Source organism: Phaethon lepturus, unplaced genomic scaffold (genome assembly GCF_000687285.1).
Source record: "Phaethon lepturus isolate BGI_N335 unplaced genomic scaffold, ASM68728v1 scaffold308, whole genome shotgun sequence".
NCBI lineage: Eukaryota > Metazoa > Chordata > Aves > Phaethontiformes > Phaethontidae > Phaethon > Phaethon lepturus.
In genome coordinates this window covers 2767-24485 of record NW_010558024.1, presented here as the reverse complement: position 1 = coordinate 24485, position 21719 = coordinate 2767, and the positions used below count along the sequence as shown (strand labels likewise).

The window sequence follows — 21719 nt, the reverse complement described above, 5'->3', positions numbered from 1 at the left end:
AATGCAACCCAACTTGCACTGTGTGGAGTTACAGTTTGTCTTGGCGGCTTCTGCTTTCTGCATCAATTAGCAACTTGACAAGAACTGCTTTTCACAACCAAGCTTTTGAGTATTATTGCATATATTTTAGGATTTGATAACAGAAGCAAGGGTCATACTAAACTTCATGGTAGGAACTGTGAATTCCGGCATGTATCTGTCAGTGCTTTTGCTGTGTCTCCTCTTCTCTACCTGTGTTTTAATGACTGGAGCCCATCAGTACTGCTTTTGGACGGCAGTGAGAGAGGAGTGCGCGGGCAAATAGTTCTTAACAAATTTGCGGTAGATGTAGCTGTCTGTTTCTGATAGCAGTGTTAGTGCCATTTCCATAAAGAACAATAAGAACCTTAGGGTGAAAGAAAAAGTTGAAGTGATAAAGGCTAGGAAAAACTTCAACTGACTGTTTTGTATAATCTTCACCTTACTGTCACCGTATATATTGCTACTGCTTCTGAGGCTATTCTAGAATCTAAGTGGTCTGAATAGAAAGTATGAATTCCAGCTCAAACCTTACAGTGGCTCACTTAAGCTGGCATGGAAACAAGACAAATATGTGCAACTTTGCTTTAACTAGCTCTTCTCTTTCCCCTCACACTTGCCCTGACGAAGCATTTTTAAAAAACAATATTGTCTCTGTGCAGTCCTCATTCTGATAAGAGTCAAGCTTTTCAGTTTTGTCTTTGGAAGTGAACTCCTCATTTCTCTTGACTGTTTTCATCCTTCATTGGATATTTGATTTGCTTCTGTTAAGTACTGCATGCATTTGATATATTTACTACCAATATTTTTTTTCCTTACTAACAATTTCATGTTTAAATTTTTCAGGTGTTTGGTGAGGAAGTTTTTTTGCTTCCACTTAATTCATAGTAACCAGCCTCTATGTATATCCACTCTAGTTCACTGTCCTGTCTTCTTCTTGAAGATTTAGCATTCACTTTCTTCATAAAAAGAGAAAATACTTGCTTGTTTTGGACCTAGGCTATATTACTTGCTATTCTGTCCTTGCTGCATAGTAGGCCACTTCCTTTTGCCTGTTTTGCCAAATAGCTTTGTTTTGGATTTCTTGCTTTTATACCTATGCTGTTTGATGTCTGAGGCTTAATTTTCTCTTCTGACCTGTTCTCTTGTCTCTCCTCACACCCCAATCATATACAGGCTTATTAAGAAATCTCTTTCAAGGGTGCTTTTGATGAAATCTGTACATTTTGTCTCATATCTATGATATATAATACTATTCCCCAGTCCTGTAGAAATTGTGTCGGTGTTTTTTTTGTTGTTTTGAGTTGTTTTTTTATTTCGTTGACACTTAATAAATAGTTTCCTTACTTTCTCAATGCTTGCTCTCTTGAAATTGGAAAACAGCCTAGCTTTTTACTTATGTTTGTTTAATACAAATTGAATATTTAACTCAAAAGCATGAGCTACTGAAACAGAGTTGAAGCCTTTTAATTCCAGTGACTTCTATGAAGAAACCTATCGCATCCAGAAATATCTGGATCCTATCCTATCTGTATCTGGGAAGATCATTTATGGTGATGATTTTGATTGTGATGTTTTCAGGATTTCTGTTTCTTTTTCTTCCTTTTTCCTTTCTAAAAGCTTTGCATTATTTATACACATATTACAAGGTGTGGATGCATCTTGTCTACTTTTAGGAGATTTTAAGACTAGTTTTTGTTTAGGAGTAACTAGATTTGAAAAGGTTATTATCTGAGTAAGGCTAGATTCCTCCCCTTGCCTTTCTAGAAACAGACATTTGCACATATCTCTAAATCATTTCATAGGTATAGCTGATAGTAGTAATACAGCCCAAATACACATTTGGGTTTTAACAAATTCTTTGTAGATATCATGTATGTTCTTAACTGTTCAGTGCTTCTGTAACTGTTGAACTTACATTTTCTGCTTTGCTGCGTATGCAGGAGCTTTGGTGATGGTGTGAACCGGATGACCGTCTATGTTTGGATTTTTTCATGCTCTCACATGTAAAAAATGTTGATTGTATCATTGTTCTATAGCAAGAACAAAGTTGTTTTAATTTTGAGATTGACAAGGAGGTGAATATCATCTTGTATCCTCAGTTATGCTTGCCTGTGCACTTTGCGGTCTGTGCATTTTGCCCTGCTAATTTAAGTTGTCCATGGCCATTTTATTGAGTTTGTTGGCATTGATCTGCCATGCAGTCATGGGGAGTAAAGATGTGCATTTGAGCATTATTTGCAGGACTTGATTGCTGTATAAGATACCTAGTTCAGGAGGACAGTACTTAAGTCTTTGCAGCTGAAGCTTTTGCTGTTTACAGTCTAGGGAGGCTCTAGAAGGTGTGTAGCTAGGTTTTATGCTAATGCTTGTTCAGCAGTATAGGGGAAAGATAGTTTTCTAAGTAGAGTCTCATCAGCATCCTACTGGATGCTTCTATCCAGCCTCCTGTGTTCCCCAGAGAAGACTGAGAGCAGCTTATTTGAGCAGTTAATGTAGCATGAATGCAAATCTGGGGCTAAGGAACTGATGGTGGTGGCTGTTGCTTCCACTGAGGGAGTTAAAAAGAGAGGTGAGCTGCTATTGCAGAACAGAAGTGAGACTGGGGCATTGGTCCAGTTTTCTACATCAGGTATTAGCAGCCTTCTACATTCATTTCCTTGCTGTGCCCATCCTCTCGCCTGAAGGAATAGCCAGGCTCCTTCTGGAAGCACAAGAAGGTGGAGAAGGGAGGTCAACTAGTTGCGCAAGAGACAGGAGAAACCTGCTGGACACTCACCTGTCAACCAGATTTATGAAGCCAGGGATTGTCAATCTGCCTAATTACTCGAGTCCTCTGGTGCCATGGGATTTGAATGGCCAGAACTGTGCAGCAAATTCCAGCTATGCCTCCCTTGATCCCAGCGCTGTCTTTTGTGTAAATTGTGCTGTATTTCACGTGCAGCAGTGTTTTCCACCCGAACAATTGTGTCATCTGCCAGGATCCTGTCTATAATATGTATTCAAGATGTTGCAAGGAACAGTTGTCTTTATAACTGCCTTACATATGTGCTTTCTCTTTAGGTTTTGGTGAAGGCAATCTTCACTGTTTAAATGCTTTACTTCCTTAATATTAGTCTTTATTATGGATTATCAAATTGTTAACAAATTTCATAGCAAATTTTTAAACATTGCTATCTGATGGCCAGGTGTTCTTGTTGCATATGAACTAATTCATGAAACTCCATTCAGTCAGCGTAAACACCAGGTAAGCAAAAACTATTTCTGTAAAATACCAGACTCTTCTAATTGTTTTTCTGGCCACTTGTGTTTGATGTATGTGTGACAGCTGTAAGAAATACATAGCTCAACAAGTACGTTTACACAATACATTTAACAGCCTGCCCTTATTTCCACCACAGGATTAAACCTGGGAGGTTTTATTAAACTTTGCTGTTGACAATAAATTTATCTTTGTTACTACAGGTTTACAAAGTGTTGGTCTCAGTTGGCAGAAATGAATGGTTTGTCTTCAGACGGTATGCAGAGTTTGATAAACTCTACAATACGGTAAGTAAAAGGCAAGCTATGAAATCATGATAAAATAGTACAGAGTAATGCTTGCAGCGATATGGTTTGAGTTAATTCTCTCATTGAGTCTGAGTCAACATTCAATAACCATAGGAGCCTGTTCAAAGAAAATGACAGGGTGGGGTTTTTAAACTTTGGTTTGTTTGAATTTCAAACTCAGAATCCACTTACTTGTCACTTTTTTTTAATTGTTCCTTGGGATCCTAATGTAGTGAGAGAAAATTCCAATTTACTGGTTGTCAAAACACCTGAAATGTGCATTTATTCATGATGGTAAAAGTCACTGCACAACTTAAAACATCTAGATACATAAATTCATCTTAAAATATCCTACTCTGAAGTACTGAATGCAATGAACAAATCCTTGTTTCTTAATATGAACTTTCTGGTAAGTCAGTCGTGGCAACTGGTACTTGCAGTTTCATAGCCAGTCCAAATAAAATAGGCCTCTTCAGCAGCTAAGTATGGATTTCTTGAGTTCATCACTAGAAGATGATTTTGCCCCTTTTATGTAGTGAACAAGTGAGGCAAATACTTCCTCAAATGTGCAGTCTGTTATGTATCCTGTGTCCGTACTTGTCTCTGGTTCTTCATGTTCAGAGCCCACAAGTTTTGCTTTAACAGAAGAAGAAATAATTCCTCTGTGATCTCCATAAGAAAAGATTGCCAGCTACTTATCTGTGCCTCCACTTCCCTTCCATCGCCCCTGTGGGAAGTAATCAGGCTTTTCTTCCTTCTGCCTCACTGTGCATGAATTTATATGTGACAGTGATATTCAAATGCAGGCAGTGAGCTTGTAGCTGTGTTATAAGGGCTGAGCTGAAGTTAGGCTGGATGCACCATGCTGTGCTTTGCCTGCATCTTGGGATAGACTTGGAAGTGATGTGAAAACAAAGTGTCCTTTTTGCGATGCAGAGTGAGTGTTGGTGGTGCTTTGCCACATTCTCTTGCTACTCAGATTAGCTTTTCGCTGCTGAAGTTTGTTCAGCACTGGTGTTTCTAATGTGTGTAGAGGTGGAGGTCCTGGGGAAGCATAACCAGGAGGACCTTTAGTGCAGTTCATGTTCAGTGTAATTCATATAGTATAGTTCACCAAAAATAATTTGTGTCGCTAACTGGAAGAGGTACTGATGTTTCTAAGGAAAAAAGAATTGCCAGCTACTGTATTAGAAAACTAATCTCTTAAAGAGGGTGAGAGTAAGATTGCTCTTCCTGGGGCACTTGAAAATGAAGCAAATGTAATCAAGGCTTGGCTCATGTCAGGTTTTTTTAATTAAATTCAGTGCTGTTGCATATGATCTTCAAATGTAGGTTTAGTTTATCAAGTGTAGAATATAATCAAATTATCAAATGCAGTATCTTAAAACAGGCTGTTCATCTGTTTATAACTCTGACTGAGGGGTAGACCACCTGGGGTTTTTGAAGCTTTAATAATGTTGTTTGGGCAAAACCCAGAGGCCTGTATCCCCAACCCATCTTAAACCTCATGCATACATACCTATGTAAGCAGGCAAGAAAAAAACAAACCCAAGGGAGATAGAGAATTGATGGAGGAAGGAAGTGCAGAGGAGAATAAAACCAACACTGAAATTCTAGCCTACTTTTTTTTAATCGGGGGCAAGTAGAAAATCGTTTTGCCAATACTGCAGGATGTAGCTGCAGTAGTTCATAGCTTTGTAAAGCGAGATGGCCTTTGAATTTAAAAGGGTATGACTGGTGCAAACAGACTGAATACAGATTGTTTTGGGCTTGTTTATTTTCCCTAAATGTATGACTAGAGAAGATGGCAGAGAGGAACAGAATTGCTAATAATCAGATGTTCAAACTGTTCATTAGAAAACAAACAAAACACAATAATTTCTAGGTACTTCAATGTTTAAGCACAGTCCAATTGTATGTGTTTTCTTTTCAGCTAAAGAAGCAATTTCCCACCATGAACCTGAAGATTCCAGCTAAAAGAATATTTGGAGATAATTTTGATCCTGGTAAGTGATCATTTTGTCAGTTTCTTTATATGAAAATTGATCTATTCCAGCCTACAAGAAGCTATCTTAGATGACTTTTACACCAGCCCTCAAAACAGTGACTCAGCCAAAGTTTAGTCATGCTTCAGTCAAGAACAGGAACTAGCGTAGGTAGGTATTCTACCTTCTACCTTCTATCTTGGACAAAGTATTGCTTAGTGGCCCAGTGCCTCTCTTTAGCTGAAGGCTATAGCTCCTCCCAACCCTCCCATATTCAGGATTGTGAACGACTCTGAACTGTCAGGTATAATCTCTCTTCTACAAAAAGCAAAAGCCAAAACCCAAACTCTTCTATATGCCTAGTAAATGTTAAACTTCTTTCGTGTGACCTCCCCCCCTCCCCCTTCTGAAAAATGAAATAACTAAAGGATCTTTGAAGGCTTTTGAACTCTCTGTATCTGAATATGCTTCCTTGTACAGTTCAGATGAAAATGAACCTCTTCCTGTTGTTCTGATTAACAGAAGCCTGTCTGATACAAACACGATGTGATCCAGTTAGTGATAGATCCCAGTTAAGCTTGCTCTGTCCACATCAAATTAATAATGGAAAATCACTTGTAAAGTGCATTGAATTAACCTAGGTGGCACCACCGTTGAATAAATAAAAAGGCAAATGGGAAGCCAGACCTTTGCTCTGTGTGCTTTTACCCTTCATTCAGGCCATTTTTACTTAAGGGTTTTCTTGATGGTCATTGGGAACCTCCCACCCTCCCCTGGCTTGCTCATGTGATCGGACTGTGTTTGTAAGTTTCACCTCCTCCTGCACATGTTTCAAGCATGTGATTTTCTGCTTTGCTGAAAAACAAATGGATCCAAAGATGCTGAACGTCTTGGGATGTGTTTTTGGGTTTTTGAGAGTTGTTTCAAATAAGTTAATTTTTGGTGGTGACAGTTAATCATCTGGATCCTGACATGAAACTCCCTTTTATTTTTTATTAAAATAATCAAATGCAAGTATCCAGGCTCTGATGTCCTCTTCTCATGAAGATGTAAATGATTGCCAAAAGTCCTTCATGTATTATGTCTACAGGGACTTCTTGTTTTGTTTTGGTTTCTTTGCTTTTCTCTGACCTTGCGGTTTTCAGAGCTGGCTGAAGACCTAGTAATACCATGCAGTCTGATTTTCTGTACAGCCAAATATATAGGTGGATTTCTTGGAGTCAAGTTTAGGAAACTGGAGTTTAAATGGGGGGGGGAAAAAAACCCCATAAAACTTTATTAAAACTCTATATGTAAAGCAAAGTCTTCAGACTTGTTTTAAATTTCTGTGAACTATCCTGAAATCCTTGAACCATGAGAAACTAAATAGTTCTCAAGATATTTCTTGCTGAGGGGCAGGGTGGAGATGGAGCCATGATGCTCATTTAAATCTTTTTCTTAACACTCATTTATTGAAGCTTTGATGTAATGTTTCTGCCGACTTCTGAAATGTCACATACTTTACAAACGGTGAAAAGGTATTTTACTGCTATCAATCCACGCTTGGGTATGCAGCATTGTACTGTTGCACTGGAGCCGTAAATGTGGTAGAGTGAAAATTATATGGCCCTTTTCCCAACGGCTACCAAAAATACTGTCATAACATACACTGTCACCTAAACACTCTGTTTTTATTGTTACTTAGGTTATTTCAAAGCTATTCTTGTCTTAACTTCAAAAATGGGACAGAGGGAAATCATAAGAACCAGTCAGAATACAGAACTAGAAAATTACAGAATACATTTGCGCTAACGTGATGCAGGTGTTTTATCTGCAACAACATGGATAGCTCTGTAGGCTTCACGTGGCTGGCTGCATGATACATCCATCATACTGAAACTGCTGGTGTTGGTGACTTCTGTAACATCTTTATGCAGATTTACGTTCCTGTTCCATGTCAGTAATTTGGGATTATTAAATACCCTAGCAAGGATTTAGGGGTTACATCCCTGAAACAATATGAACATTTTTCTTAATATTTGAAATACAGCTTTAATTGAAACTTAATTTTAATTTAAAATTTTAATAGTTGTCAGTAATCTATATGTGATAGTCATTGCAATACCTTAAAATTTAATACACGTTTTCCATACAAATTATTGTTGGTATGAGTAAAGAAAGACAAGGTTATTCTGTTTTACGCTTTATTTCATGTTAGAGCTCTTTTTCTGTTTCAAGCTTGTGTATCTTTCCATATTGCTAAAGAAAAGTTAGTCTTTTAAGCTTTGGATGAGGGTGGAGATTCTGAGGATTTTTTTACGTTAGAGATGATGTCTAAAGTGGAAGGAAAAAAAGCATTTTATTTAGTTATCTTTAATGGTTACATCTGAGTGCCTGCTGGCCGGATGAATGGCGCAACTTTCCCACTGCCGTACATATAGTATGGAAATAGGCTGCTTGGTGGGACTGCTCCTGTAAAAACTTAACTTGTGCAACTGATGTCAAGTTTTGCCTGTGGCTTTTCTCTGAGTGAAATCAGGTCCTGAAGGGCTCACCTGTGCAACAAAGGCCGCACAGGTCAGCCCACTGTGGTTACATGCTGCTCTTGAAGAACTTCAGTGCACTTCTAATCCATCTGGCTTTCTACTTTTTCATTGAGTAGTATAGCGGAGAAACTGAAATTTGTTCTCTCACCTCACTTGAATGTTTTAAGCTTGTGACTTTTGTATACAGAACCAATCGTGAACCAATCTCTTTTTAACTGCTGTTCAGGTCCTTAAAAAACCTAAATTTGAAAATAAGTCTTTTTTACAAGCTGACTGATCATTCTAATAAATCTATCTCTTTCCAGATTTCATTAAACAGAGAAGAGCAGGACTGAATGAATTCATTCAGAATTTAGTTAGACAGCCAGAGCTATGCAACCAGTAAGTAGTTTCATTTATGTTCTGCAAGGACTATTTAAAAGCCCTGAGATGTCAAATAGAAATTTGCAAGTTGAGTATTTTTAACCAGAAAATTTATTCTATCTGTTCAGTATTATTAAGTATAATAAATAAACTTTAATATGGCTGTTCATTCCTTCAGGAAAAATCCACAGACTGATGAACAGTATAAAGATGTCTTTTGTTTTCTGAAAACTGATATACAAATAAACTTGCAGGCAATTAACTGATTTTAGTTCAAGAGGTGCAGATTCCAGCAAACTGTTGCTGTGGGGCAGGTGTTTTGTTTTGCTGGTAGCTTTACTGTTTGAAAACTCTACTGTCACTGGCTACTACATTGTCCTTCTGGTAGTAAGTCGCTGCCTACATCCTGTTGTTCGGGCGGTTCATGTGTCTAGTCCAGAACTTGTTTTAAGCCTGTTAACCAATTAGCTTAATCAGCTTGCTTAGGTGGTTTGGGATAACCGAGCTGACCTGTCTAAAGCAAATGAATAAGCTTGCACATAAACTGTTCTGTCAGAACTGCGGGTGTGTTAACCTCTATCATGGGATGGTGATGAATGAGAGATAAGTGATATGCTGGAGTCAGCTTCAGTTAAGAGGACAGCACTCCTGTGCGTGAACTGCATTTTTCTTTCAGTTTAAATCTATACCTAATCAGTTTAAACTAAATCCATGCAGCTTTCTATGTTATTTGAAGTAGTAAAGCTCTATGTTTGGCTTTAGTGTTGAAGTAAATGTCTTTTAATACATATGCTTTGTTTAATTAGCCTATCTGTACAATTGGTGAAACCGTCAGTTTCCCCGGGAGGCGGATCTCTAACAGAATATTGCTGCAGTTTGCAGTGTGCACAATTTGTTGTTGGTTTTTCCGCCCCCCCCACCCCCCCTCCCCCCAAGCTATTTAATGTCCTATTAACCTGAAATACGTACTTCCTTTCTTCTTTGGAAAAACAGAGCATTTTATACTTCCTTGTGATATGTGGAAAAAATTTCAACAAAGTCTTTACAGTGGAATAGTTTTCCACTAGAACAAGTACTGTGAGGTTTGTGGTTTCAGTAGTGTTCTTCTCTGGGGAAAAAATAGAAAGCACTTTAAAATAACTAATTATTGAAAGCTAATCTGTTTTGTTACATTAGCAAAGGACATCGGTTTTATTTAGCACAATCCCCTCCCCTGTTTGGTTATCAGTATGTCCAAGCACAAAATACTTTGTCTCAAAACATACTATATTTGTTCTCCAAAGGTAAAAATGGTACTTTTTGAATGCATATCACAAAATTGCGTTTAAAAAAACCCAAACAAACCCACAAACCTCAAAACCACTTGTCGTCTTAAATTTTTGTCACCTTTTAAAATTGTTTTACGCTCAAATGTATTTGTAGCTGAATCTATGTTCTTTAACATGGCACTTAAACTATCTGATCCATTAAAAATAACTTAAACCAGTATTAAGAAATAGGTCTTAAAGTGTTTTGGTGCTGTTGAAAGTGTGTTAAATAAAAGGCTTATTAGGTGTAGTTCTATAATAAAAACAAAATAGAGACTGAAGTTTGTCTTGTGCTGTTCTCCTGCTGACCCCACCCTTAACTGAAGTAACAGGGATTTATGTGGGAGAAAACACAAGCCTTTAATTCACAATTCAGTGCAAAAGCATTTAATTTTGTAGTAATTTCTGTGTGTTTTTTTTCTTTTAATAACTGCAAGGTACTTTGTTTTTCTGGAGTGAGCTTTTACTTTTTTCAGTGCTCTGTTGCAACAAATCATATTAATAATTACATAATCTGTCGCCTTTTCTACATGCCAATGAATGTTGTTAGTGAAGGAATACCAAAACTTTATGACCTTGGCTGGTTTGTTTTTCAGTGGTTTTTTTTTTTTTTAAATCTGCTAGAAACTACTCAAGGAATTGTGGTTACTGAGTCTTCACAGATAGTCCACATCCTTGCTCTCTTAGACTGTTTTGCTTTTATGTGCTAATTAAATTTGATATTTAGTAAAACAACTTAGGTAAAGTTAGTCATGTACAAGGGGGTTATGCATTCTCACAGAACTTTAAGGTGAAGTCCACCTTCCACTACATTTTTTTAAGCATTAAAACCAGTATCAAGATGTCGTATTTTTAAGTCCTACCTAGGAAAACTGTTTCACTAAAAGCTTAAGGATGGCTCATAATGATGTCCTCATTTCTGGAAGGGAAAGCACCTGAACGTCTGAATTGAAAAGCACAAACATCAGATTCAGTGTGTCCCAGATGGTAACTTTTACATTATTTTCTGAAACCTATCTTTTTTTTAGGGTAGAGATCTGATGATGCATCCCCCTTGCTGACTGAATAGGAGCTGGGAGTTTGTTACTTGTGAGCACTGTGAGGCCCCCTAAGTCACTGAGCAACTATTCAAATAGGGCTGCTCGCGCCTTCAAAGTTTACTGAAAAAGTAATGCATTTAATTGTCTATCAGAACATGTCCAAAGAAAATCTGTTTGAATCCAAATGTATAATAGAGAATGCATTATAAGATGCAACAGAGTTATTTTTAAATAGTCCAAAGTAACTCCTTAATGAAAATGAGAACATTGGCATAACATTTGAAGAACCAAGGAATGACAATACCGTGCAGCCTCCATGGGGAAATGAGTTACCAGTTCTTTAAGTGAAAAGCAGAGTTCTGCATTTGTTCTGTAGAAGAAAATAAGAGTGACTAGATTTTTCTGGTTTCGAAGTCTGATTAATATAAAAATTAATACCTCTGGATTGTAAGATCCTGGGGTCCATGTTGGGGAAAGCAAACCTTGCATTACATTAGTTGTGCTCTTTTAAAATCTTACTCTACTTCATGGTTTTTTTGAGCCTTTAATTCTGTAAGAAAGATAGCAGTGGTTTCCTTTTTGTTTTTTTTAAAGTGTATAGAGAAGAGGGAGGAATTAGGCACCATTATTTAAATAAAGTGTGTCTTAAGCGTTAAGGTTCTGTCACCGACAATTTTACCATTTTGTTTAAAAGTTTGTGTAACTTTTTGAGCTTGTTCATATGTGTGTCCAAAATTCTTGTGTGGCTTCGTATGTTTCTTCAGGAAGGCTAATGCAGAACAAGTATCACAGAAGGAACCATATTTAGGCAGAGCTTTACACCCCTTTGTGGATTTTTGAAATAATCCAGAAACAAAATTTATCCAATCATAAAAATCCAGACAAAACAAACTTTTGCTGGTAGTATATGTACAATGTATATCAAGCATCCCTTTTTAAACTGTTTTCTTGATCATTTTAATTTAATATGTGAGGTTATTTTAGGAATAGTTTCAGTGTCTTTTAAAATACAGTGAGTTACTACATGTAAGCTAGTATAACATAGAAGTCTTACCAATCTATATAACGTTTTGCATAACATGCTGCAATCTAGGCTAAGAAATTGGTACATTAAACTTTTTCTTTTTAATCACTACTTCTTTGCAGTGCTTTTAAAATTACAAATATGAACAATGTGATATTGATCAGTTACGCTTCTGACCGATGTGTGTTGCAGAGATTGTTGAAAACCCTGCAACTGTACAGCAGCCTTTTGCTCTAAACGGATTTTTTTTTTCCCTGCTGTGAATTCAGTCATGGGACAAAGTTACTATAGTAACTATTTGAGATGTATTACAACATGCTCTATTTAATCAGTCAGTTGTCCAGAATAATTAATGCTGAAAGGTAATTAAGATCTGGGTATGTTGTTCTGTCTAGTGAAAAGCATTAACTGTAACTTTTTGTTCTTGATGTTATGATATCCAAAGATTCTTGAAACTTAAATTGTTGCACTGTGAGCCAATATGACTACAGTAATCAAACCACAGCGATTTTTGTCTTCCTGGGACTCGGCATAGAAGACAGACCCTGAAATAGATCAGAATTTGGAGTTCATGTAAGGTGGGAAGAATTAAACTGAAAACAGTGGAGGGAAATTGTATGGCCAGTCTTGTGGCTGTATTTTAAACGTGAAAGGCTGCAGGTAACTGAAACAGACTTCAAATAGGGTTTAGGAATACAGAATATAAGTGATGGAAACTGGGAGCCTCAGATAGCATAGGACATGAATTAGGTTCAGTAATGCTAATAGGAAATACAGGAGCTGGAGAAATGTCAGAAACAGCTCATCTCTTACTTCTGATCCTCGTTTTACAGAAGTGTGGAGTGTGAAATAGATTGAAAACAGCAAAGCAAGTATATCTGCTTCTTACATAAAACTACCCTATTTTATACATTCTAGGGATAACAGAGCAGCTCCGTAGTAAGTTAGTGCTTTTCTTACACTGAACGGCTCATGCCGTGTTTCCTATCAGTGACTGCCCTGAGACCTTGTTGAAGAACTTTATCTCTGAAATTTAGGTAAGGTTTCTTCCTTGATAAGCAGGTTGCCTTTTAGTGAATGAAAGGAACTTGAAAGATTCAGGTCATGTCTCCAAGTGGTATATAGATTATAGATGATACCCATTTGTTTAGGAATTAATTCTGCCTCACTTATATTGCATTATTCTTTACTCGCTCACTGTGCTGTGATTAAGAAAGTTGCTAAATTCTTTTGAACCTAGTGTTGGGTAAGCCTTGCTTCCCGGAAGCAGATTGTCAGAACTCTCTTACTTTCCCTCCTTTTTCCCAATCTTCCTCCCCCAGCACCCATCAAGACAGAAGCTAGAAACCAATGCTGAAATTAAAATGTACCTCCTTTAGGTACTGTGGGAAGCTTGTCGTCTCTCTTGCCAGTTCCTGAAGGATAGTGTTTGTGTCCTGCAGCTGACTGGAAGAATTTCTTACTTTGTCCTGTCACTGCCCAGCTAGAATGCACTCTGAATACAGAATCACCATCTTCCACTTTAAAACAAGTGGGGATAGAAATGTTACTACCATGTACCTCTTGGGACATTTCTGGGATACAGACTATGTGTTTCATTCTGTATTGTGTTGGACTACTTCATTAGTTTAGGAAAACTAAAAATGGTTTTAAACTCTTCAGTTTTTTGAAAGCAAGTTGGTCTCCTGGTGGTTGCTAGCCAGTTAGAACACTATCCAAAGCAGGAGTTCTAATAATTACTTTTTAATGCAGGTCTGCAGAGCATTTCCTTATGAAGTCTTGACATATATATACTTTAACATGTCAGGTTTCTGCAAGTGGAAATTTTTATATAATGTATATAACACATTCAGCAGTTGTATTATGTTGCTATAAAAGCATTTCTTGCACACAGTCCTTAATTACCAGAACTTAAATATAAAACTTTGTGATGAGTAACTTCTCTGTATGCTGCTGTTTAATCCTGTGCTTCCTATGGTTGTGGCTGAAAATCATGCAGATTATCAGTGTGTTAATGAATTTAACTGTATTTCTAGCCCAGATGTCAGAGCATTTCTTCAGATGGATAACCCAAAACACCAGTCAGATCCATCTGAAGATGAAGATGAAAGGAGCAGTCGGAAGGTAATAAAACAGAAGTAGAACAGTCTCCTAAATTTTAGCTACTTGAGGGCAATCTTACGGATATTATTTACTGAAAATTACTGGTTGGTTCTGCAATAAATCCCCTCTGTTTAAACAAACGTGTTCCACTGTGGGCTGTTAAGATATTTTTCTGTCAGATGTGAACTTCAGAGAGGGTAAAAGTGATTGCTAGCTTTGTCTTACTTCTTCCCCACTTGCTATATGGATTAACGAAACATAGTTTTAGTCATAGCTTAGCTGTCAACAATTTTTGCAATCTCTTCAAAGATTCTTGCTAAGAACATCTGGCAAGGAGCAGGGGAGATTGAATATTCAATTGTCTGTTTGTTTGCTTGTGTGTTTTGTTTTTTTTAAGTGGGGGGAATATAATTCTCTCGGGGGTGGAAAAAATGCAATCTTTCTAAAAGTCACTGAGGAGCAAGGATGGATTTGGTTTCATTTCACATATAACACTGTGTGAGGTCTTAAGCCTCTTGTCACAAAATCCACTACATAGCTAGATGGATTCTCTGAAAATTAATTTACAGCCTCAAGAAACAGTGCTGTTTGGAAAAAAGGAGTATTTCTAGGAAGGCAGAAGTGCCATATTTAAGCATGTTTTCTGTGTGGCTTACTTTGTGGCATACAGATGTGATCTTAGTACTTCTCTTCTTATTCAACCTCTGTTAAAGATTTAAGAATTGTCATTTTGGTTTGTGTGTGATCCACAGTAGATTTAGTGTTTTCTGAAAGTTTCGCTTCCAAACATGCCAGTCTTTGCTGCTTTTTTTAAGTGCTTGACAGCACTGTGAGCATGCAGCAAAGTTCTAATTTAAAATACCAGTCTCCTCCTCCTTTGAAAGGTATTTTAAGTAATGTGGAATGTTCTAAACCTTCTGTGGAAAATAAATGATGTGTCATGCCACAACAAATTCCAAAATAGGAAGAGAGATAATGCATTGTGGCCTGGACCATACTTCTGGTAGAAAATTCACCTTCTCATAGTTACTGTAAATGATAAAGCTGAAGAATAAAGACCAAAAACAAGTGCTCAAGAAAAGAAAAATCTGAAAACTTACGTGAACTTTTTAAAAACTGTCCAATACCACTGTGTGATTGGCTCTTAGTGAATAGTAGCATCCAGCCCTTCTGTCAGGGCATTCTCTGCTTCTGTAGGAGTCCTGGTTTTGTGATGCCTGCTAGCCTGTCCACAGGTAACTTGTATTTGAATGCAGTTTATCCTTCTCTGATACAAAGTCCAAAACCACAATGAGGGTATAAATACTGCTTTTTTTAAATCAAAAACAAAACGGAGAAAATTACCTAAATGACAGTGGTGCTTCCTTCTCTCCCTGTAATTTAGAAATTCTGTCTGGGTGTATACTGGTAAGATTCATGGAATCCTGGAATTGAGTTAGTCTACCAACTTTTTTCATCCTGACACTAAAGGTTATGTTTTTCTTGCGGTGGGGAGAATTTTCACTTTTTTATTTTTTAAAATCACTGCGTCTTTCATTAATTACTCTTACATAAACGGTGTTGGTTTAAAATTATTTTATTGGTAAGATCTTGGAAAATTTAGAATAAAAGGTAGAAAATACATTCCTAGAGCAGATACAGGAAGGGTTAAGTTCTGGATGAGGAACAAGTTGTTTGTTGAAACACTCTTAAATTTTTGTTCCTAATCTTGTCCTCTGTGTCTGAATACAATTATTACCTTCATCCTTGAATAAGATGTGTGTAGGAGTAATTTGTGACAAGGTGATGATGGCCAGATATTTCAGCTTATGAAGTTCCCAATCTGGATGTTAGGTCTCTTTAAAAATCTAATGTAACAAATGTGAAGGTATGGATTGAGCAAATTAGTAGAGTATTTTGAAATTAATATTGTTTGAAATAAAAGACAGAATTAAAAAGAAAACCTAACTAGAAATAAACCTCTTTGTCTCTCCCAACAGTTAAACTCTACCTCACAGAATATCAACTTGGGACCATCGGGAAATCCTCAGTAGGTTTCAATTAAATTAAACTAAAATGTAATTCAATTTAATGTAAAAATTTTTATTTGAATGAAATTGTATTAAAATTAATTTTAAAACCTGAAAAATTAGACTGAGTGTACATGTTAGTAGTATGAAAAGTTCTGTAGATACATGCTAAATATATTTATTTGTTGATTTGCATTGCTTGGGAGGAAACAAAACATTGAATCCTGTGCTACATAAACAACCACTTTTAAAAACTTTTTTTTTCCTTTTCACCTTCAGATTTTGTCAGTCTGCTGTCCTTTCATGTAAGGATGCTATAGCAAAGATGACCTCTCTGTCTTGGGAGTGGTTGCGCAACTGTTAATAATGTGAACACTTTCTGAAAACAAGTTTGTTTGTTCTAATGCATGGCAAAGGAGCAGCTTGCCTTGTTGACACTACAAACCTAGTTACTGCAGTCATAACTTAATTCTTGTTTGATGTCTTCTGTAGAGTTTCTGTTCTCAGTTCTGTGTGAATCTGTGCTTTTCTCATCTAGGAGATGACTGCTATTTTGGTTTTGTTTTCCTCACAGATTTGTTCTAGGCTAACAGGAGGAAATGCTTAATAGATTGCAGTAAGAAATGAAATTTAAGTGTACTTCCCTTCAGGGGCAGTAAATGGAGAGGTGTATGGTGATGTAACTGTTGTTTTGGAATTTGAAAACATGGATAATTGTTCTGCTGACAAAAATATCTTTGCATTGTATTTAGGAAAAAGTGAGGGAATCCTGGGAAATAACTGAAAGGAGTGGTGATGTGGGAAGTGGAAAAACTGAGAGTGAGTTAATACATAGAAGAGGAAGGTGTTAGGGCCTCCCATCTCTTGCTGTAATTTAAAATGAGAGAGGAATGGATGGAGGGAAGGATGAGATGAGTAAAGAGAAGATAGACAACAAACCTGGTCTTTCCCTCCTTCCCTCATACAAGCTTAAGAATCCATGTGGCCCTCTGGAAATGAGAAATTAAGCTCCAGGAAAAGTCATGGGGAAATGGAGACTTAAAAATTACAAGAAACTAGGCTATGGAGAATAAAAGAACAGTCTTGATCCTCCTTTACATCTTAAACTTACAAAACAAAATAAACTCAACGGATGCAACTTGAACACTTTCCCTGGAGGAAAAGCGAATTGCAAAATGAAGAGGAGTCATTTCCGAGGCCTAGGTGTTGCATGGAATGAAGAATAAAGGAGGGTGCTAACAATCTGTTCTCACATTACAACTCAAGTGCTACACTAGGCTGCTGTACAACTGTAAAACTTGTAATTTCTACCCAGATGACCCGTCTCCTTCCTAAATGTTTTTCAGTGCTAAACCAACAGACTTTGATTTCCTGAAAGTTATTGGGAAAGGCAGCTTTGGCAAGGTGAGCTTTCTTACTGTGTCTTACCCTGGTGCAAGGATGCTAGCTGGTGTCTTGAGCATAGTGACTGTTGGCTAGACTTGGCCAGCGGTTTGGGAAGTGGTATCGGTCTAGGGTGGTATATAAACTGTCATGTTGGATCGCTGTTGTTGCTCCTTTATAGCCCTGCCATTTTTTCCCTGATGTGGCAGTTGGCTGGCTCGGTCACTTGTTCAGAGTAACAAAAGGGAGCATTTCCCTTTCTCATTAAGAGCAACAGGGATCCTCTGTTTCCTCCAGAGAGGAAGGGAGGTACCCCTGTGCTTATGCAGCAGCTGCAGTACGAATCATGCATTTCCCTTTGTTGGCATGGACTATTTTGTCAAACCCCTAATGCTATGGAGCAGTGTGAGCAACAGCCCATTGAAACGTGACTTAAATATTGATACTCTACAAAGATGCAACAGAGGGTCCCTCTTGAAATCTTTGGCTTTGGGTTATTTTTCAAGTTGTTGTTTTCCATTAAATTATCTTCAAAATTTACGAAATCAGCTGAAATTCATCTCAATAGAGATTCAGCAGGTCCTGGAAAATAAATATTGTAATTCAGTCTTTCATCATATCACTATCATGACAGATTTTACTGAACTGTAAGCTCACTCTGTTGGTGATTATATTGCTGTTTGACTGTATTAAAGAAAATTTATTGTGGAGAAAATAGCATGAATGCTTTCCAGTTATGCTAAACTCTGAAAATATTACTAATAGAATGTGAACTCCAACAATCACATTTCTTCATTTGTTTTGAATTTCACAGGTTCTTCTTGCAAAACGAAAACTGGATGGGAAATACTATGCTGTCAAAGTGCTGCAGAAAAAAATTGTTCTTAATAGGAAAGAGGTGAAGAGAAACATTCTTTCTCCACCCACCTCCCTTCCTTTTTCCCCTTAATTAGAAAAACATCCCTGTTTACTTATTGATCTTTTTACTTCCTTACAGCAAAAACATATAATGGCTGAACGTAACGTGCTTTTGAAAAATGTGAAACATCCATTTTTGGTTGGATTACATTACTCATTCCAAACAATGGAAAAGCTTTACTTTGTCCTGGATTTTGTTAATGGAGGAGAGGTATGTGGTGGTTGTGTTTGGATTTGAATCTCTATTTTGCTAATGCTAGGTGTGAGGAAACGAAATGATGCTTTACAGTGGGCTGTGATCAGTATTCTCCCAATTGTGAAAATCCTATTATTATCTGCTGTTACTACAGAATTCTATAGCTATATGGACCCTGTTCCTCTTCTAATTGACAACTTTAATCCCAGATTTATTAATGGTTGTCAGATACAAGTGCTGTATTTTACAGTTACATAAATGTACCTTTATTACGAATTAATCTTATGTTGACATTTTTCACCATGTAAAACTGTCTTTTACTCTTGCATCTGCATTAGCTGAGATGCTAGTATTCTGTAAGTGGAAGGAAAGAAACTGGCAACTGAATTTACTACATTGATACTATTGGGAACCTTGGGATTATTCTGTAGCTTCACGTGGTCTAATTACTTTTTACCAAATAGCCTTATCCTCAGGATTCTTTGCCTTGAAGCGATGCTATTGAATTTGAGGAGCCATTACGTAACTTGGGAAAGCTTGTGAAAGAAATGGAGAAAGTCTGTATATGTTTAAATATACTTCTGGAGTAGTTTGTCTTCAGCTAGGGACCTGTTGCATTTCAAAGTACCCCAGTACTTCTAGGAGTGCTCAAGAAAGTCATGTATAAACTGGTTGAATAGCCAATACACATGAGAAGAGCATAAGATACTGCTTCTGTTCCTTCAGAAGGTTTTGAGGAAAATCAAGGGTCTTGTAGACTAATAATACCGGGACCCATGTAGGAAATTACTTGTGATTGAAGAAAATAGTATAGTGAAAAATCATTGTATGAAAGGAACTATCCAACATACATGCTTTAAAGAAGAGCTGTATGTCTTGTCACTTGCTGTGTTTTCAATTTGGTAATTTATTGGTGTAAAATGGACACATTTCAGAAAGTCTTAGAGGTGCTTAAAGCAAAACAGGAAAGAAGGATGAGACAGGATACTGTTGTAGATGATAAAATTCTGGTAGCTGAAAGAGCCCAGGAGAAGGGGTAGAATTTAAATAGTTTGTTTTAGCATATCTCAAGGCTTCCTATGATTTTGCTGCAGCTGGATATACACAGACAAATATAAAGTATGCTGAATAAACCAGGAGAAGATATGAACAGGGGTACATGTTAGTTTGTAGTCATATGACCTACAGTCAGTATTTATGATGCTCCTAGAGATGGTGTTCTGACCTGTTAAGTATCAGAGTTGGGACAAGACAGGCCTTTCTCTTGTCTAATTTACTGTCATCTTATTTAGATGGTATTAGGTCCTGGTTTGCTGCTCTGCTCTGAATTCCAGGCCACAACTTTGTTTGGCATTCTTCCAGGCAAACTAAAACACAGTTCAGAACAGCTTTAAAATTTGAATGAAGGGCTTAGAAAGCTTTGGTGGCTTTTTATACTTTTTTTCCCCAGAGTTTGTAGGCAGAAAACAGAAAAAATTTCTTTTTTCTTAAAATTTTTAGAAGTTGAATTGTATAGTATAGTTTTATTTGCATGTTTCTGATTTGGACTTCCGTATCTGCTCAAACTATTTGAAGTCAGACAGCTCTCTGTAGTTGAAAGAGTTTGTGGATCAGCTTGGAATATACATCACCCAAAGTGATCTACATCTAGGTGATTTCAGAATACAATTATATAAATACTTACCTACAAAACTTTGAATGCGAGACTGTACAGAAATGGAAGATTACTTTGACACAGTTTATATCCTGTTAGTAGGCTCTCTTCCATGATTTAATCTTGCCAATCTCTATTCAGAACTTACTGGTTTATTCTGGTTCCTTTTGACTAGCCTTGGTTTTAGGGGAATGTTTTTATGTGTTTGAGTTACCTGTCCATTCCTGAGCTACAGAAAAGAGGAAAGGAAGTGAGTAAAGGAATGACTAAGTCATGCAGCAAAACCAATTATATTTCATTTTACATTTTTTTAAAAAGTGGAGAGCTAAATAAAACTACTTTTTACTGTTTAAAATTATACGTTATTAACCTGTGGTTTTTGTGTGTGTAATGTTCTTATTTACTATTTGCATATTTACAGCTGTTCTTTCACTTACAAAGAGAACGTTCCTTTCCTGAGCACAGAGCCAGATTTTATGCTGCTGAAATAGCCAGTGCACTGGGCTACTTACACTCCTTAAATATAGTGTACAGGTAAGTTTCTGAAATGTATCCTTGACCTGCAGAAGTTCAAAATAGGGCAAATTATTGAATAAAACCAACAACTTGAAATCATCTTATGGGAAACTTGAATGTAACAGTTTCACCAAAACTTGAAGTTTTTGGCTGAAGAATAAAAGTCCTTGCCTCTGAAGCTCTTGTTAATGACTGCTGTTTTGAATTAATACGATTTCTTTTTGTAAATAGGGATTTAAAACCAGAAAACATTCTCCTAGATTCACTAGTAAGTATGCAACATTATTTTTGGTTTTCTGTGTTCTCTCACAAAATTGACACTCATGTGTATCCACATGTTGACCATGTTCTGTTTTTAAAATACCACTCTTTCTTAAACAGGGTCATGTTGTGTTGACAGACTTTGGACTTTGTAAAGAAGGGATTGCAAGTTCTGATACCACTGCAACTTTTTGTGGGACACCAGAAGTATGTTGACAACTTTTGTCATTTTTTGACTTAGTAATTAATGACTGTTGACTATTATTATTTGTGTGACTGGAAGATCAAATACTCCATTTTGTACTGTTGGAGATTTGCATTCTGTCAACAGGCTCTTCCATGAAACCAAGACAATCTTCCTGCAGATCTGTTCTTTGTCCTTTTTACGCAGTGTCTCCTACTTACTACCCACATCCCGTTAACTCATCTCTTCCTTCCTCCTTTTCCCCAGCCCTTTTCAAGCATTCTGTTCCTCCCATGTCTCCCAACTGCTGGCTAGAGACAGGACAGTTAGCCTGTGTAACAGCTGCAACAGATTTGCCAATATGATTCTACTTACCATATTCTGCCACTGATTTTTAGTACGTTTATAACGACTTGGTATGTGTCAGTCTTGAGCAAATTTTGCATATATGTGAAACTGAACTGGCTGACTGAGTTTATTCAACTCTGTTGTCTCTTTTTACTAAGATAGCTAGGCTGGAAAACTCAGAATCTGGAAGTCTTGAACAAGTATGAGGGATGCACTGAAATGCCAGGATTAGTGGCTTTGAAAATTTTATAAATATACTTTAAATTACAGAAGAGGCCTTTGAAGGCGGTGAAGGATGAGTGATGAGTAGTATTTAGCCGAAACATTTGAACTCGG

The 21719-nt window shown here is 37.0% G+C and overlaps 1 protein-coding gene across 1 annotated transcript in view; it reads left to right on the top strand.

Annotated features, from left to right (window-relative positions):
• The window catches only part of LOC104625306 (serine/threonine-protein kinase Sgk3), a gene marked incomplete at its 3' end in the record, with an annotated part of 24771 nt that overhangs the window by 1483 nt on the left and 1569 nt on the right, over window positions 1–21719 (top strand). Inside the window, exons 2-12 of the mRNA XM_010292901.1 lie at window positions 3484–3567; window positions 5501–5573; window positions 8383–8458; window positions 13848–13935; window positions 15894–15943; window positions 17270–17327; window positions 18121–18204; window positions 18304–18435; window positions 20496–20608; window positions 20822–20858; window positions 20972–21058. Coding sequence (XP_010291203.1) covers window positions 3484–3567; window positions 5501–5573; window positions 8383–8458; window positions 13848–13935; window positions 15894–15943; window positions 17270–17327; window positions 18121–18204; window positions 18304–18435; window positions 20496–20608; window positions 20822–20858; window positions 20972–21058 — 882 coding nt within the window. The remainder of the gene's footprint in view (window positions 1–3483; window positions 3568–5500; window positions 5574–8382; window positions 8459–13847; window positions 13936–15893; window positions 15944–17269; window positions 17328–18120; window positions 18205–18303; window positions 18436–20495; window positions 20609–20821; window positions 20859–20971; window positions 21059–21719) is intronic.